Here is an 18,583-nt window from a genome sequence, read left to right as displayed (position 1 = left end):
AGAATGGTTTTGGATTGGATTTGGATTTAATTGTATTGGATTGGATTTGGATTGGATTTGGATGTGATGTAGATTGGATTTGGATTGGATTGAGAGTGGATTTGAATTGGATTTCGATTTGGATTGGATTTGAATTGGATTTGGATTGGATTTGGATTGGATTTGGATTGGATTTGGATTTGAATTGGATTTGGATTGGATTTGGATTGGATTTGGATTGGATTTGGATTGGATTTGGATTGGATTTGGATTGGATTTGGATTGGATTTGGATTGGATTTGGATTGGATTGGATTGGATTGGATTGGTTTGGATTGGTTTGGATTGGTTTGGATTGTGTTTGGATTGGTTTGGATTGGTTGGGATTGGTTCGGATTGGTTTGAATTGGTTTGGATTGGTTTGGATTGGTTTGGATTGGTTTGGATTGGTTTGGATTGGTTTGGATTGGTTGGACTATGTTTGGATTTGATTTGGATTGGTTTGGATTGGTTTGGATTGGTTTGGATTGGTTTGGATTATGTTTGGATTGGATTTGGATTGGTTTGGATTGGTTTGATTGGTTTGGTTGATTTGGATTGGTTTGGATTGATTGGGATTGGTTGGATTGGTTTGGATTGGATTGGTTTGGATTGGATTGGATTGGTTTGGATTGGGTTGGTTTGGATTGGTTTGGTTTGGATTGGTTTGGATTGGATATGTATTGGATATGGATAGGATTTGGATTGGTTTGGATTGGTTTGGATTGGTTTGCATTGGTTTGGATTAGATTTGGATTGGTTTGGATTGGTTTAGATTGGTTTGGATTGGTTTGGATTGGTTTGATTGGTTTGATTGGTTTGGATTGGTTTGGATTGGTTTGGATTGGTTTGGATTGGTTTGGATTGGTTTGGATTGGTTTGGATTGGTTTGGATTGGTTTGGATTGGTTTGGATTGGTTTTGATTGGTTTGGATTGGTTTGGATTGGTTTGGATTGGTTTGGATTGGTTTGGACTGGTTTGGATTGGTTTTGGTTGGTTTGGATTGGTTTGGATTGGTTTGGATTGGTTTGGATTGGTTTGGATTGGTTTGGATTGGATTTGGATTGGATTTGGATTGGATTTGGATTGGATTTGGATTGGATTTGGATTGGATTTGGATTGGATTTGGATTGGATTTGGATTGGATTTGGATTGGATTTGGATTGATTTTGGATTAGATTTGGATTGGATTTGGATTGGATTTGGATTGGATTTGAATTGGATTTGGATTGGATTTGAATTTGATTTGGATTGGATTTGGATTGAATTTGGATTAGATTTGGATTGGATTTGGATTGATTTAGGATTGGATTTGGATTGGATTTGGATTGGATTTGGATTGGATTGAGAGTGGATTTGAATTGGATTTCGATTTGGATTGGATTTGAATTGGATTTGGATAGGATTTGGATTGGTTTTGGATTGTATTGAATTTGGGTTAGGTTTTGATTGGATTTGGATTTGGGTTTCATTTGAAATGGATTCGGATTTGAATATTGATTTGGGTTGGATTTGGGTTGGATTTGGATTGGATTTTGATTGGATTTTGATTGGATTTAGATTGGATTGAAATTGGAATTGGATTGGAATTGAAATTGGAATTAGAATTGGAATTGGATTGGATTTAATTGGATTTGGATTTTATTTTGGATTGAATTTGGATTTGATTTGATTTGGATGGGATTTGGATTGGATTTGGATTGGATTTGGATTTTATTTGGATTGGATTTAATTGGATTTAAATTTTATTTTGGATTGAATTTGGATTTGATTTGGATTGGATTTGGATTGGATTTAGATCGGTTTTGGATTGTATTTGGATGGGATTTGGATTGGATTTGGATTTGATTTGGATTGGATTTAATTGGATTTGGATTTTATTTTGGATTGAATTTGGATTTGATTTGGATTGGATTTGGATTGGATTTGGATTGGATTGAATATGAATTAAGTTTTGAATGGATTTAGATTTGGGTTTCATTTGAAATTGATTAGGATTTGAATTTGGATTTGGGTTGGACTGTATTTAGATTGGATGTGGATTTTTATTTTGATTAGCTTTGGATTGTGTTTAGATTGGCTTTCGATTGGATTTGTATTGTATTTAAATCCAGTATCGAAAGCACGAGACAGCTACTAAAATACAGTATGCGGCAGAATAAGAAGACAGGTTGTAAAACATTGTCAGATTTGTGGCGAGCCTTTCTGGTTTGTCTGGTGCAGTAATTAATTGGACCGGATAAAATGTAAATGACTCGCATAGACTGGACCAACATCATCGGTTATTTTCTAACACACATAATTTCACCCCCATTGACACTTATTGCTACCATCATGCTTCGGCAACAGCAGTATTCGTGGGATGAAGCTTGAACCTATTGATGCCTCTGAGATAGTGCAATTGGTACTCAGACGGTTCATTGAAACGAAAAAGAAATATTCAATGTAGACATGTGCATACAATGATCGTGGTGAAGAGATTTTGCACCTTAGTGCAATTTATCGCGATTTTGGACAGTTAGTGGTGGTGATGTACCGACTGACACGGTAATCGATGCCATTACAGTCAGAGGACTATTACCCTGAGGGCTCGAACCATTCACTACCATCGTAGCAAATAGAAAACCAAGAAGTATGTCTCCCCAAAGCATAGTTTGAAGTGTCTCATGAAAAAAAGCTCATGTCGTGTGTTTTTGCGGGTTTTCACTGATATGAGTTCTTGTTTTGAGAAGTTTATGAAAATTTTAAAATTTAATAATTGTTTATTCCACTTTTTATGCATTTCGCATTTACCACACATTACATTTTTTCCCACTTGAAGGTTTCTGTTTCGTTGAATTTGGGTTCGAGTTCATAATTACTACGAAGTGAGCAAAACAACATGATCGTCATTTTTGTGGAAGTTGCGCATCTGAAATCGAATAGTGTGAAGATCAATGGTAGCTGTTTTACGGACTCATTCATATATTATAGAAGTTGCAAGTTGTGCATCTATGAGGTAAATGCAACTAACAATTAAAGAGAGGTGACTGAACCCATTTTTTCGTGAATTGCATCGCATATATTATTCAGTTCTATTGCAAACTGCGACGAATCATGTTTGGTCTTATAACGCATAGACTACTTGCAAGGTATAAATATGAACTGATTGACTGCAGTTCATCACATATCAGATTTACGTTCGGAGTCAAACAAAACTAATCCATAATGAAGTTCTTCATCTTGTGCGCCATCGTTGCTGCATCTATCGCCCAAGAAACCACCTACAACAGCCGATATGATAACATTGACGTCGAGGAAATCCTCGGCTCGGACCGTCTCTTCAAAAACTACTTCAACTGCCTGATGGATGCCGGACCGTGTACTCCGGAAGGAACGGACCTCAAGAAGTATTTGCCGGATGCGCTGGAAACTGGATGTGCCAAGTGTACCGAGACGCAACGTGAGACCGGGAACAAAGTCATCGTTTGGTTGATTGAGAACCGCCCGACGGAGTGGACCATGCTGAAAAGCAAGTACGATCCGGAGAACAAACTGACCGAGCGGTACCGGGAGACTGCTGCTAAGGCTGGAATAACACTGTAAAAGGTTTGAACGTTTTGATAGTCATGATTGATCGTGAAAAAATATATTATTTCGAACGTCATTGAAACTAGTTGTTTCTTATTTACAATTTCAAAATCGGTTGGATTTCTGTCTATCATCGGGCGATAACGGTCGCAATTGAGGATAGCACTTGGCAGGGATTAATCTAGAAAATGATGCAAATTTGCTGTAAGTTTCCAGCAAACAAATAGATGAATCATTTCTTGACTTTACTTCAAAAGCGGTTTCTCCATGGTCTATAATTGGGTGTGATTCAGCGATACGCTCTTATATCACATATAGCGCAAATCCTTCACGGGTCAAAGATTTCAAGGATTCAGTTATGTATAAATAAGAAAACTGAGTTACTTGCATTTATTTATTTTCCATATGCTCGCGATGTTTTGTTGGTGCGGAAGCAATTATCGGCATTCTGGTAGAGCATCTCAGACCGGCTATGGGTAATGGATATGATGAAAGGCGCCGTCGGCATTAGAGCAGTAATAATTTAAAAGTGGATCGTTTAGTGCTGTGCGCTTTGGTTAGGTGGTTGATATGCAGTTTTGACATAAACAGAAGATATGTAGAGTGTGTGTGTGTGTGTCTCCATTCTAACCCCCACTGGCTGGCAGTGATGTTATGGAGAAAAGCTGACTGTTTTACAGTCAGATTTTTTCCGGGAGTTAGAAGGTGCTAGCTCTACTGTAGCTCGAGTGACCCATTTCAGACTGCCTGGTATTTCATGACCAGTCCGAGGTCACTTTTGCTTACAATAAGCCCCGCCTGTTTATGCTACCATTATCAAATGGATAATGGATCCATAAACAAACTTCCGGATTTGAAATCCAGCGCGTATATAGTTTTTTTTTAATGATTGTAATCTCAGTAAAATTATATCGGAACATTCTCACCAAATAAATCCATGATTATGTAATGTCGGGCCTTTCTAGGACCGGCTTTTCGAGGAGCGTTCTTGGATGAACACTTTTTAACTTTTTTCACGTTATTATGAAATACGCTACCTAATTTTGATACTAAATAACCTCACCGTACACTGTAGCAGTCTCTGTGTAAATACAGAAAGCAGCTCAAAATATTCATTAAAATACCGCACATTGCTCGAAAGCTTTTCCGATACCCATTACCACTGTGATTATAACCGCACTGATTTATTTAATTGGAATTCGTCAACAGGACTGACACAGAAGCTTCAGCATATCCACTTTTTTTTCTCACCGTCCGAATGCAAACGCGGAATCAACAAAACGCGCAACAACAAATTTTTTAAGCTGCCATCCTTGGGCACGGACTACTTCGTTTTCACAGAAGATATGTAGAGTGTGCAGACAAAAATTGTATCTAAGGTTTTTTGGGTTTGAGCATTGTTCGCAAAATGCAAATTTTCTACAGGGTGTCTTGAAATTATCTGCACAGATTTTGTCAGTTTGCTTCTACAGAGCAAAAACAGGCAACAACAGTTTCCTGAATCAGTGGTAGCGATACTGGGCATAACAGCTCTGCAGATTATAAACAGATGTATTTTCTGGGAATACTACGAATCATCTAAAAATACTCTTTGTAAATGCTTTTTTCCGGCTTCTTTGAACAAAATGACATTCCATTTTACCGGTTTTGAATTGAATTTATTACTCGGGATAAAAACAACAGCAAGAAAAACACGGAATATATCACTGACATATTTGAAATCACATGGGGTTTTGCACTCCAACTTCAATGTGCACAGTCCGAGAGCTCTAGTAATTTGGAAAGACGTCCTCACGATCATCGGGGATGGGAAGGAATTGATGATGCAGTCACTCGCCCACTACAAGCCGAGAACACCTCTGCACTCGCGAGTTCCTGCGGAATTTTATTGGAATCTGGGGGTTAGGTTTTATGGCAGAGGTTTGTCTTGGTTAACGGGTTGCCAATGTAATAGTAATGAAAGGGTGGTGTAGTATTCTAATTGGATGCCGAAACGAACGTTTTCCCTCATTTCGAATTCTAACAGTTACCTGCTAGAACTAATCAAGTTATAGTTATAGGGATAGAAGATAGAAATGGTATGAAAACCCATTTTCAGTTCTAGCGATTGATAGAACATGGGAAATATATGAAAAGAAACAAAGTAAGAGAATGGAATGGGCCTGGGATTGAACCCACGACCTCCTGCGTATGAGGCAGAAGCGGTAGCCATATGACACACGCACATACACCCACACACGCGAAGAAATAAATAAGAATAAGAAGGAAGGTAGTAATAAGAAGGTAGATCCTATTATTTCTATCAATTCTCATTTATCTTAATTTTTAACATGGAATATAAAAATAGGAAGATAGATCCCACTATTTCTATACATTCACATGTATCTGCATTTCTTAACATTATTCGTGTAAATTTTGAAATGATTGCAAATTTTTTACTGTTCGTACAATTCGCCGGTGCTATGGGAGCACTTGGTGAGGGAAGGTGGCTGAAGCATCGAGCAATAGTTAGAGTTAAACACATTGAAAACGTTAAAAGTTAGTTAACATTATAAGTTGGACAAATATACAGGGACGAAAGCCATCAATATCAGTAGGAGTATTTGTCTTCCACGGTGCCAGAAAAGGGATCCAAGCTTAACACACACGGCATTTTTTACATGGAGAAATACAAAAACATATTTAAAACACTACAATCTTCCCAAAATGTTGACATAATATTCTTTATCTGTATCACTACGAGGAAAAGTAGAAAAAACTACTAAAAAGTAGAAAAAAGTAAAAAAGTAGAAAAAACTAGACCATGCAGTTTCAACATAACCAATTTTCATTCTTTTCTATTGGAGATAGTAGACAAACAGACATAACACTCGTCAATTTTCCATCGTTCACTGATTTACTGGTCAAGTAAAATAATCATTAGTTGGCCAATCGATCACTCGTGGCGCGCGCTTTGGATTTGCTCTAGTTTGACGTTTGCTCACTACCGCCATCTGGTTCGTGATTTGCCCAACTTACTGAAATCAACAGATGTCGTTAGTGTTTGAACGACGTTGAATTTGATTAATGTTCAATGTGTTATGTCTGTTTGTCTGTGGTAGGAGGGTTGCATTCATGACGGGATGGGCAGTAGAAGCATAAGTACTAGAACGCTAGTGGCGCTGTAGTCAATTAAATGATTTTACCAAATTATGCTTCAACAAGCATTCAATTGGACATTATTCATGCATAATGTTGAAGTGCATGTTTGGTTTCATCACCAACATCGGTTTGACACTTGCCAGGTTGAAGTAACCTACATGAACAGTAACGACATTAGCCCTCTTATACTTTTGAATCAACTGGATGAGCGGACATTTATTAAATTTATTTTCAGAAGTTTGGACCTTTTTATAAATTTATGTTTTCCGAATGTATTTACGGACCATGTTGAATTATGGAAAAGAATATTAATTAATATATTATTATTATTATTATTATTATATTATTATTATATCTATGATATTACTTTTAACTGCTAGGGTGACGTTTTGAAACGTTGTTTCAACTTGCCCCGCATCACGCATGTCTTTTTGCCCCAATGGATCGAATCCATCGAATTTTCAGAAGGATTGGAGATCGAAGTATGCCGCGCTCGTAAGTGAAAGTGGAAAAAAGTGCTCCGTTTCAGCTTTCGTCAAAATTTAGTTTTTGTGTGCGAAACTGTAGCTTGAAAAAAAAAATGAAACGACACTGCACTGAAGTCTTTCAATCTTTTATTCTGGCTAATCTCTTTTAGCCAGAAGTCAGAAGTTTGTGGTTTCTGTGGAAAGATCATTTATGTTACGAGTTTCTCGTGTTTTACAGACGATGCAGACAATGGATTCTCCGGTGAGCATTTTCCGATCTACACTAGTTATGTAACTTATGGATGGGAGATGGTTTTCCCATTTTCCTCCGTTCCTTACAGAACAAAAATGATTTTTGTGATGAAAGTCTTTCTATGGGGCTTGAAAAACACTCATATTTCTATCATTCTGAAAAACACTCAATTTTCTATCATTATTCTGATCATTCCTATGAAGATCCATAGAAATAGGTTCTGAAAAGTTTTTTTCATCATAGCCACTTTGTTATTTCCTAATTCCGTTAGAACAAAAAAACTACTTATTCTTACCCCATTACACAGTTAAGTTTCTGTTTGCTGAAAAGAAGAATTTTAACAGCAAACTGAAATCACACTTTAACGGAGTTTCTTGGGTTAAAGCGTTTGGATCTGTAACTACGTCTGGATTTGTAACTACTATTTAAGGATTTTTCCACATTAGTGAATTTTACAACTTCAATGTCATTTGCATTGAATTACCAACTTATAACTGGCTTTCTAAATGTTCTTAGACAAGAAAACAAGCCACATCTAAAATCGTGCGTATAATGTTTATTAGTTACCTAACAAACCTAAAAGTGGAAGCAGAAATGACATCCAAATTTGTAACTTCTTTCCAATTTTTGTTTTGTAACACTCTAACCATTCGATTTCAAAATTCAACAAATTACTATTTTTTTTTTATCTAAATTAAATCTAGTTTGATGTTGTTTATTGTGTAACTGCTTCCTTTATCTCTCACGAGTATCATAACTTCAATAAAATGGCACGGGCACAATAATCGGTGATTTTTTCTCAAGACCTCTCCAATATAAATTTAAAACGATATGAACGATTATGTGTTCAACTTTCAAATGCTATTAGTTTCCAAATTACATTCACTACAATACCATCATAAATACCATCTTCTTTTTTGTCAATATATAGTTATAAATCGCGGCTCTAAGCTTATAATGATGCAATAACAATGGCATTGACGTTTTAGTCCAAATGAACAATTGCTCATTTTGAGCAATTTTCTGATTGATTGTTTATCTTCACGATGGATGAACAATTCAACACGTATTTCAAAAGATTTTATTAGAAAATGCTAATGCTGCTATATATAGAAATATCTGTACTAACTGATAAAATAGAAGTTGCATAGATCACATCGCTTTCCATGGTGAATCCCGATCTATGTTTCTGATTACCCCTCCCAACTAACAAAAATTCCTTCCCGTGATAATTGTGGAGATGCAGAGGTACTCTCGGTCTCTAGTAGCAACAATAACCACACACTAACTTTCCCTTCCTTTCCCAATTGACTGTAAGGACAAAATTCGAGAGCTGCTGGAACGTGCACTTCGAGAATAGATGATAAATCCGAACCACTATTCACTTGGATCGAAGTGCAATTCGCACCAGCTCTGATCCATCACGGAGTAGCAACCATTGATATCAGTCAGTCTAAGCTAAGCTAAGCTAAGCAATGGATCGAATCCATCGAATTTTCATAACTATTATGCTTATCCAACATTGAATACCTACCGTGAAAATTTGATGAAAAAACTCTTCCAAACATCAATTTGAGACCTGTTTCTTAGGTCAAAAATCTGCTTTGGATTTTGCAAAGGGCGACAAATAATCAATGGCAATGGATTGCTTTTAGTAGCTGCTATCTTCCGGAAATGGCACTTCGGAGGTGCGTTTAGAGGAGTAGTTTGTTAAAAAAAATCATTCATTCGGTCATTTCCTATCTAACTTACAGCCTCCGTTTCAAATTAACCCGCATTTCAACTTGACCGGGTGTACCTTACCAAAAACAAAACTCGGGTTCCACACAGTTTTTACGCGTGTAATGAATAATTGATTTGAGATTTTGAAGCACCGCCTTTTGAAGCACCATAAGCCTCAATTGCGGGGGGCACCGGTTCTGATGATGCATTTCAACTTGTTTTACACAGCTGTGCGGATAAAAATTTGGTCCCCAACATGAAATGAGCGAGAACAAAGCGTTTTATCAAACCCCATCGGTGGGGGCCGCCCAGCGGCACGGAAAGTGACCGCTGCAAAAATTATTTTACAGCGGTTTGTCTACCTAGGCGCCCACTTGCTGTGGTATAAATTTCACGAAGTTTCGTGCAGCGTGTCAAAAATTGTTCCAGATGGAAGCCGAAAGGAGAGAAAAAAGTCTACACACCCACGTTGATAATCCTGCTCATCGACGATGGAACCTACGTCAAAATGGATTTTGGACAGCTTCCTAGCCAAAAATTCTACGTGGTGACGGCACGAGGAGTAGTTCCTGCTAGTAGTTCAAACTTGTTCTAGTAGTTCAAACTTGCAAAAAAAAACGGATTATTTTGGCAAGGGATATGCAACTGTGGAGCAAAGACCTAAGTGTTTGTGACGAATAAGACGATGGACTCGAAGCTGTATAAGGAGGAATGTCTCAAAAACAGCGGTCGACCTTCCATAAAGCCCATAAAGGTCCAGTGAAGTTTTGGCCAGATTTGGCGAGTTGCCACTACAGCCGGGAAGTCATCCAGTGGTACCGCGATAATAACGAAGATTTCATCGATAAAAACATAAATCCACGCAACTGCCCACAGCTCCGGCCCATCCAGACCATTTTGGGTAGTAATGAAGCGGAAGCTTAAGAAAAGTGGAAAAACAGCTCGGGTCGCGACTCAGATGACCAAAATGTGGAACAAATGTGCCAAGGAAGTTGACTTCGGAGGTGTGCAACTTAGTGTTGTGCTGAATCATTATCAGACGATAATGATTGCAATTTTCATGTGAAAACTTTTCGCCGGCGACAACTTTTCAAATTTTGTACTCAAACGATAATTAACACAGAATTTTCATTCAATCATTATTCTTTACTAATATCAACTAACTGTCAACAATCACGTTATATCTTCTATTTGGCGTTATGGTTTCATGGTAGTATGAAAAAAGGGTTCAAAATGTAACGGTAAATGCTTCAAATCAAGATACGATTTTCAAACGATTCTTAATCGCTGGCGAGTTTTGATCACTTGATAATTTAAAAGTAAGATCGCGAGTGAGTTTGATCTTTCCCGATTTTTTGAAAATTTCTCGGGTACTTATTCAAAAGGACGTATGTGATTTCGTGAACAAAGATTCAAACGTCGATTTGTCCAATCTGATAGCACTCCCACGCAAACAATCACCACAGATAGATAGGGAAAGCCTTCGGCTACCTGTTGATGGTGTTGGTTTGCGTGGGAGTGCCATCAGATTCGACAAATCGACGTTTGAATCTTTGTTTACAAAATCACATACGTCCTTTTGAATAAGTACCCGAGATTTGATTTTTCCCATCCCTGGCTGCAACTTTTGATGAGAGGAATAAAGAAGAAGGTTGCGAATTTTCACTAGAAACAAGAAGAAATTATTTGCATCAATAATTTTTCTTTAAAGTACAGTGAATTACCCTTGTTTTGATTTATTAACCTTTTTTGTACGTCAATCCGTTACCGAGATACAGGTGATTTTATTATTCCGGATTCTAAATGGACATAGCTTTACCAGACTACATGGATAGGTAACGGGCTTGGCAGTCATATGGCTACTGCTTCTGCCTCATAAGCAGGAGGTCGTGGGTTCAATCCCAGGTCCGTTCCATTCTCCTACTTTGTATCTTTCTCTATATTTCTCATGTTCTAGCAATCGCTAGAACTTCCATACCGTTTTCATTTCTATGCTATGCCTTCAACATGACTATTCTAGTAGAAACTGCTAGAATTGGAAATGATCGAAAAAGCTCGTTTTCCACATCCAATTTCATGTTCTATTCTATCAATTGCTTTCTCCTATCTGTCACATTAGCAGCTCGTTAACCAAGACGAACTCTCTGTCCCTCGAACCTAATCCAACAAACTCCACATAACCAGTACTTGTACATTGAAGATGAGTGCTAGTCCCAAGATGTTATTGGTTCTCTGTGCAAGAACAGCTGATCTGGTCATAATGGAGTAGCAACTATAACTGAAACCTATTTAAAACCTGAACTCATCATCAAAAGAGATACACATTATTTCATTTACAGAAATAATCATCTTGACAGCACCTGTGGTGGGGTCGTCATTGTCATTAATTATCCGTCCTAAAATGTGAGGCGAAGGCCCAAAGAACTCGCGATTCCACGTTGAAAGTTATTTGGCGAGATTTGCAATATGAAATTAAAAAACGTTTCGCTATTCTGAGAAATACCAACTTTGAGAATAATGTCTCGAAGTTGGATCCCAGTTCGAAACCCTTTTGGAAATTAACGAAAATTCTTAAAAAACCTCAAAAGCCAATTCCAGCGCTTAAAGAGGGAAATAAAATTTTATTAACAAATGTTTTCAATTGGCATACTTTCCAGATAAATGGAAAAACGCAAAAGTTGTTCCAATTTTGAAGCCGGATAAAAATCCAGCTGAGGCTTCTAGTTATCGCCGAATCAGATTGCTTTATTCAATAAGCAAACTATATGAAAAGATTATTTCAAATGGAATGATGGTTCATATTAATGACAATTCTATTTTTGCTGATGAGCAATTTGGTTTTCGCCATGAGCATTCATCCACTCATTAGTTATTAAGAGTTACGAATTTAATTCGGCTCAACAAATCTGAAGGATATTCGACTAAAGTTGCTCTTCTTGATATAGAGAAAGCATTTGACAGTGTTTGGTTTGTGTTTGGTTTGGTTTGATTGTAAAGTTGATGAATTTTAATTTTCTTCTTTACATTATTAAACTGATCCAAAATTATTTATCAGATAGCTCACTGCAGGTAAACTTTTAGGAATCGAAATCTGATAGCTGATCTGTAAGAGCTGGTGTTCCCCAAGGCAGCATACTGGGGCCCATATTGTATAACATTTCTGACTCACCTGATTTACTACCAGGATGTCAAAAATCTTTGTTTGCAGATGACACTGGCCTTTCCGCCAAAGGGCGAAGCCTTCGTGTCATTTGTAGTAGATTCAAAAAAGTTTGGATATTTTCTCCACTTATTTGCAAAAATGAAAAATTTCCCCAAATGCTTCCAAAACTTAGCTTCTTAGCCCAAATGCTTCCAAAAGCCGAGAGCTTCTTTTTTGAAACCTTCTAGCACTATGAATGGGGTTCCAATTAATTGGTCCAGCAAAGCTAAATATTTAACACTTCTGCTAGATCAGAAATTAACTTTTAAAAATCTCATTGAAGGCATTCAAGCCAAATGTAACAAATATATTAAGTGTCAATATCCACTTATGAACAGAAAATCAAAACTTTGTCCTAAGAACAAATTTTTGATTTACAAACAAATTTTCAGACCAGCTTGTATGCTGTGCCAATATGGACTAGTTGCTGCAATACCAGAAAAAGGCATTTCAGAGGATTAAAATTTTTTTTTTTAAATGATTCTGAAGTTGCCTCCATGGTAAAGTACCAATGAGCTTCATAGGATTTCAAATATTGAGACATTGCAACAAATGTCCAACAAAATAGTTTCCAATTTTAGACAAAAATCGTTGCAATCTTCTATTGCAACGATTTGCTCCTTGTAACCTTAGTATAAATTAGGTTACGTTTTGTACCTCCTCAGCTCCGGTTGTGAGCGTTCACATCTCCCAAGAGAAAAATGGGAATAGGGGTCTCGTTGATGATGTCACTCACCTTTTGTTTGATGTATAGGGAAGCATTGCACAAGGGAGGTAGACATTCACAGCTGATTCATCTCTGAAGCGCCTTGCAGCCATCTGTGATATTTTTTTTCTATAAAATGCTAACAGCGCAGCGTCCAATGGAATCGAGCCCAGCTCCGCTGGGTTGAGTGACAGGCACGCTTACCACTCAACTACCGGCGTCGTTTTTTTGCAGCTATCATGGGAGATAAATATGAAAATGTGAAAAAATCTCATTCGATTGTTCTGATCGATCGATTCTTTTCTTGATCAACAGTTGTATCCGAGATATTTCCAGTCAGATATCAACTCTGTTTGATTTGATGCGAATTTTGAGTTTAGATCCTTTTAGCGATTAAAATAAAGTAATGCCGAGTAACCTCTATTATAATTTCCATGGAAGCGCAGAGATGAACAAATTCCTGGAACGTATTATAATGATTTTTTTTTTCATTTAATTGAAGGACTATAAGTCTGATAACAACTAATCAAAACTTGGGGATTCGCACCATTGCAGCGCATTGTTAAGGCTAGATGTCGTGCATGACCCACCTTGCGAGTCTCGGATCGACGCATAACTAAGTCGACTTTTGGTGGGAGCGCTATTTTTGATCACTGAAATGTTTGAACCACTGACTGACTGACTAATTATAATTGCATTGTGATAATAATAACAGCTATCCATATTTTCGTTCCAACAGTTTTATTGTTACGAAGTTCACTCGGCACAGCGGAATTCACTGAACTACCACTGAGACGTTGGCGGTGGCATAATAGTTAGAAAGTTATCCAAAAGAAATTTCACTAAAATCATGGCACTAGGTCAAAATTCCATTTTTCAGCTGGTCAAGAATGAAATGGTCCACAATTTACAGCTTGATACCATCCTTGTCGGCATCAGCGGCGTACTTCTCGACGTATTTGTGGTTCGGGTCGTACTTGGCCTTCAGAGCCTTCCATTCCTCCGGCTTGTTCTCGGTCAGGTACTTGATGGTTTTGGTGCTGTCGGCTTGCTGCTTCTCGCTACACTTGGCGCAGTCGTTCTCCAGAGCTTCAGGCAGGACGCGCTTCAGTTCGTTGACATCGGGGGTACAGGCGCCGGTATCCATCAAGCAGGCGTAGTAGTTCTTGAACAGACGATCCGACCGTAGGATCTCATCGATATCTACGCTGTCGTACTTGCTGGTGTACTTCTCTTCCTGGGGCTTGGCAGCAGCCAGAGCGATCAGGGCTAGGGCAACGATGAAGAATTTCATGCTGAAGATTTTTCTGTAAGAACAAATTATATTCGAATGGAATATTTTATTTTATTGAATTGAAATTACTGAATTAATAAAATAGAAATAACAAACTTTCCAACTCGGAGAGCAGCTCACCTGGGTTCTTACTGCCGTACAGATTTGAACTATACTTATTCCGGCACCTCAGTCCAGCTATATATAGTGAAAAAATTTCTTCTTGACTATCCCGCGGGATCTTCTTTCCCAAACTTGAAACTCTCCAACGTCAACCAGTCAAATTGTCTTTTTGTTTTTTTTTTGAAAATCAACTTTTGCGGCAATGCAATCTTACCGAGAGGAGAGACAGGCCCTCGAAAGCTCAAGTGTGCGGACCATCAGCAAATTTCGGACCATCCATCATCGCTGATTCCAGTTGCGTTTGCGGACGAGGGTAAGCCGTAACAAAAGTCGTGCAACCCGCACTGCCGCTCACCATCGCATCGTCAATCGCATGAGAGCAACATTTCAAATCATGATTTTTAATTTGACAGTCATCCGACAAGCTTGTGCGAAACCTGAGCTGGTGGGCATTGGGGAGGAACGGGGGAGCTCGAATTTCGGTGGGTGTGTTGTACTGCCAGCCAAAATCAAACTGCTTTGCGAAATAGAACTTAGTTCTTCTTCTTGTCTATCAGTCAGTGGCACAGTGCTTCCTGAAACCCAAATGTGTGATCGTAAATGTTTAATATTTGTTTACGGTTCAAACAAAACTATTGAAATGGAATCTTCGAAAAAAAGTTTCAAATATGAATTCATACACTTGATGAATTTATCTTCAATTTCAAATTATAGTTATTAGAAAATAATGCAAGATTCAACTTCAACAACAAGGAATAGAGATTGTTCAAGGCAACGATATGACTCAACTGCAACAAGTTCATTGTCGATCATTGCTTTGAATTCAGTAAGTGATGAACTCTACATTATTATACTGAAAAATAACTTTTATAAGGAATAAGCAAAAAAAATCAGCTTCTAGAGTTCATAATCGGAGAATAAATAGTAAAATTAAAATGAAGCGTTGTGAAACTTCATTTGATAGGTTGTAAAAGCACAATCTTTAAAAAGTAACACATTTTGGTTCGCAATATCGGTCTCATAAAACACTGTGTGACGATCGGTACACGCATGTACGTCAAGATCAAGGAAGATTGCCGGATTTTGAAAAGCTGCCCGACTTCTTTCTCCACAGCAGGATTACCATTATGGGGAGAAGTCGAACTAACGAACGCAACCAGTTGTACTCGAAGCGTGTGTTTGACCCCACCGATGATCATTTTATTTGCAAATGGTTTTGGTGAACCTGCTTCCAATGGAGATTTCTAATGCACACATATTTGTAGCAGCGGTTATGTTTTTCCTTTTCTTCGCTAGAACAACGTCTCAAGTTACGTACAAGAAGCTTTTATTACTGAATATTCGAATGTGAAGGGCAGAAGCGTATTCAAAGAATAATTACACTCGGTGACGTCAAATCAGTATTACGTGGTTGTTTAACAGTTCCGGGGAATTCGGCAACAGGGGATGATAATAATCGTATATAGTTGAAAATTGTCTTCTTGAATGGTTTTCTGGACAAAGTAAAAATATTACTTGTAGGAGGATAGGAGGAAACATTTCATTTCAATTACTGCAGTCGTAGAACACAATAATTATTATTACTATATTGTTTTGACACTTGCTAGGCATCCGATGTCAATTTAATCTATAATGACGTTTGCATCGGATGTATTAAACGTGGTGGTTCAAGAAACTTCTTTCGATGCGGCAAGTTCCATGATTCTTCACCGTTGGATGTTATATTGGTTGTGAGATACTTACAGTTCCCCTGAGGATCTCAGAAAAACATTTGAGACGATTTCGGTTGCTCAGATTACTACCAGAAATTCTCCATCATGTCGTTATATTGTTGAAAAATATTGTTTGGGCATTATGGTGTACCCCCCGACATAGATGAATGATTAAACATGCGTTTCCAAATTTCTCTGTAGACATTATCCGTTGTAGTACTCAGTGAGCCCAAGGAGTGAAGAATTGTATTTGAATTTCACATGAATGAGGATGAAAAACTAGCGAACCCGAAAAAATACAAATCAACTGTATTCCAGTTAATACATTTTCCAGAAAAACTGAATTTTTAATACTACGACGACTTGCATGAAATTGTTAACTCTGCTAGAATCACTATTGAAATAATTAGCCTAAAATTTATTTTTATTAAAAATAAGTTTCTAAAATAATTTACGGTTGCAGTTAATTATCAGATGGCTAGAGATTTGTTTGATGAATGTCTTCATATTCTAATCTCTAGTTCATGTCTTCTCTTTTCCACCAACAAGCACCAATGATATACAGCAGAGCGAAAAAGTGGCTTTCGAAATAAATGATTAATACGAATAGGTGAAAACGCACGCGAAAAAAAGAACCCGCGGGATGAAAGCAAATAGAAATTTGGTCCCTATATATAGCCGGCTTGGGACTCCAAACAATCATAGTTCAAATTTGCATCGCATCCAGAACGAAGGTGAGTCCGACGTCGAGTTTTGATTCCGAAAAAGTTTCATCCTGTTAGGAAAATAAAACTAATTGTGTTACACCTCCTTATAGCTCCAAATCGTCAAAATGAAATTTTTCATTGTTGCCCTGGCCCTACTTGCCGTCGTTGCTGCCGATGAAGACAAGTACACCAGCAAGTATGACAGCGTCGATATCGATGAGATCCTGCGTTCGGAACGTCTGTTCAAGAACTACTTCGCCTGCTTGATGGACACCGGTGCCTGTACCCCCGATGTCAACGAACTGAAGCGTGTCCTGCCGGAAGCTCTGGAGAACGACTGCGCCAAGTGTAGCGAGAAGCAGCAAGCCGACAGCACCAAAACCATCAAGTACCTGACCGAGAACAAGCCGGAGGAATGGAAGGCTCTGAAGGCCAAGTACGACCCGAACCACAAATACGTCGAGAAGTACGCCGCTGATGCCGATAAGGATGGTATCAAGCTGTAAGCTGTAATAGACCCTGCGGATTGGACTTACATAGTATTTGGTGAATGGACAACGTGCTTTGACAATGGCTATGATGATGTTTTTTGAGTGGATTACCGTGCCTATGAACAGATACATTTTCGTTCAGTTCTAGTTCAAATGAGTTCAAAGTAGTGACAATAAAAGGATTTCAGTAACTCAATCATACGTTGTTTTTATCATATGTAATATCACATAGTAAACGATATGATTATGATCTCGTCTACTGAGCCACAGACGTATGCATACATAATTTTAATTCCAGTTGTGTTTTATTTGGTTCCTATTCGTTTGGGTTTAGTTTCGTGTTCGAACTATGGTTGATTAATTATGGTAAACGTAAATAAAAATTATGGTGCCCAGATGAAACCTTATCTCTGGCTGTTTCAAGCCATAACGGAAGCGTTAATTATTCAAATACACATCATGACAACAGCTGGTTTTGGTTTTACTTAAATCATTGTTTGGTATTAGGCCATGATGATTTTTTTTTATATATTTGATATATTTTATTTTTGATATATTTGGACATTTGAAGAGAATGATGTTCAAATTTACGAAAAGTACGTAAAACTGTGATTGAAAAATTTAAGAACAATTTTAAAATACATTAGAATAGCCAAAACTGAAGATTAGATGCCTTTCGCCATACTAATTTCAAAAAGTTAACTCATAGTGTGCCGCTGTAAGCACGCTCAAAGCAGATAATTCATAGCCAAAGCTTATTTGCTTACGGCAAGATACATTCAGCGGTGTACATTGTTCTACTGGTGTCCGGTCTTTTGGCCGAATTCCCTTTGACCGAACGGGTCGTTTGGCAGAATGGCGTTTGGTCGATTTGCTAAAAAATTTGACCTCAGATTACGAGTACTGAAGAGTGAGAAATGAGAAGCTGAGAAGTGAATGGTGAAGAGTGGGAGGTGAGAAGCGAAAAGTGAGAAGTAGAAAGTAGATGTGAAAATGGAAAGTGAAATGTGAACTGAGAACTGAAAACTTCCTTCTTTTATCTTTGTTCTTCTTTCTTTCTTTTTTCTTTGTCATTCTTCCTTTCTCCTTCTTTCTTCTTCTTTCTTCATTCTTTCTTTTTTCCTTCTTCCTTCTTCCTTCATCCTTTTTTCCTTCTTCCTTTTTCTTTCTTCCTTCAACCTTCTTTCTTCCATCTCCC

At 37.8% G+C, this 18,583-nt stretch overlaps 3 protein-coding genes across 3 annotated transcripts; 2 read left to right on the top strand and 1 right to left on the bottom strand.

The window, feature by feature from the left end:
• The first annotated feature begins 3,225 nt into the window (after positions 1-3,225).
• Positions 3,226-3,631, top strand: LOC134213442 (ejaculatory bulb-specific protein 3-like). The gene has a single exon (XM_062692500.1). It carries the CDS (start codon positions 3,226-3,228, stop codon positions 3,601-3,603), a length of 378 nt encoding a protein of 125 aa, XP_062548484.1. The 3' UTR covers positions 3,604-3,631.
• Positions 3,632-13,838: 10,207 nt separating this feature from the next.
• LOC134217756 (ejaculatory bulb-specific protein 3-like) lies at positions 13,839-14,951 on the bottom strand. The gene is made up of 2 exons (XM_062696564.1): positions 14,494-14,951; positions 13,839-14,386 (listed from the first exon to the last, which is right to left on the bottom strand). Exon 2 carries the CDS (start codon positions 14,371-14,373, stop codon positions 13,987-13,989), a length of 387 nt encoding a protein of 128 aa, XP_062552548.1. The 5' UTR covers positions 14,374-14,386; positions 14,494-14,951; the 3' UTR covers positions 13,839-13,986.
• A 1,899-nt stretch (positions 14,952-16,850) lies between these two features.
• LOC134217755 (ejaculatory bulb-specific protein 3-like) lies at positions 16,851-17,567 on the top strand. The gene is made up of 2 exons (XM_062696562.1): positions 16,851-16,921; positions 17,005-17,567. The coding sequence occupies exon 2, from the start codon at positions 17,020-17,022 to the stop codon at positions 17,398-17,400; it is 381 nt and encodes a 126-aa protein (XP_062552546.1). The 5' UTR covers positions 16,851-16,921; positions 17,005-17,019; the 3' UTR covers positions 17,401-17,567.
• Positions 17,568-18,583: the final 1,016 nt, after the last annotated feature.

This window comes from Armigeres subalbatus, chromosome 2 (assembly GCF_024139115.2).
Source record: "Armigeres subalbatus isolate Guangzhou_Male chromosome 2, GZ_Asu_2, whole genome shotgun sequence".
Lineage (NCBI taxonomy): Eukaryota > Metazoa > Arthropoda > Insecta > Diptera > Culicidae > Armigeres > Armigeres subalbatus.
The sequence above is the reverse complement of the archived record's forward strand: the minus strand, read 5'-3'. Positions and strand labels throughout refer to the sequence as shown.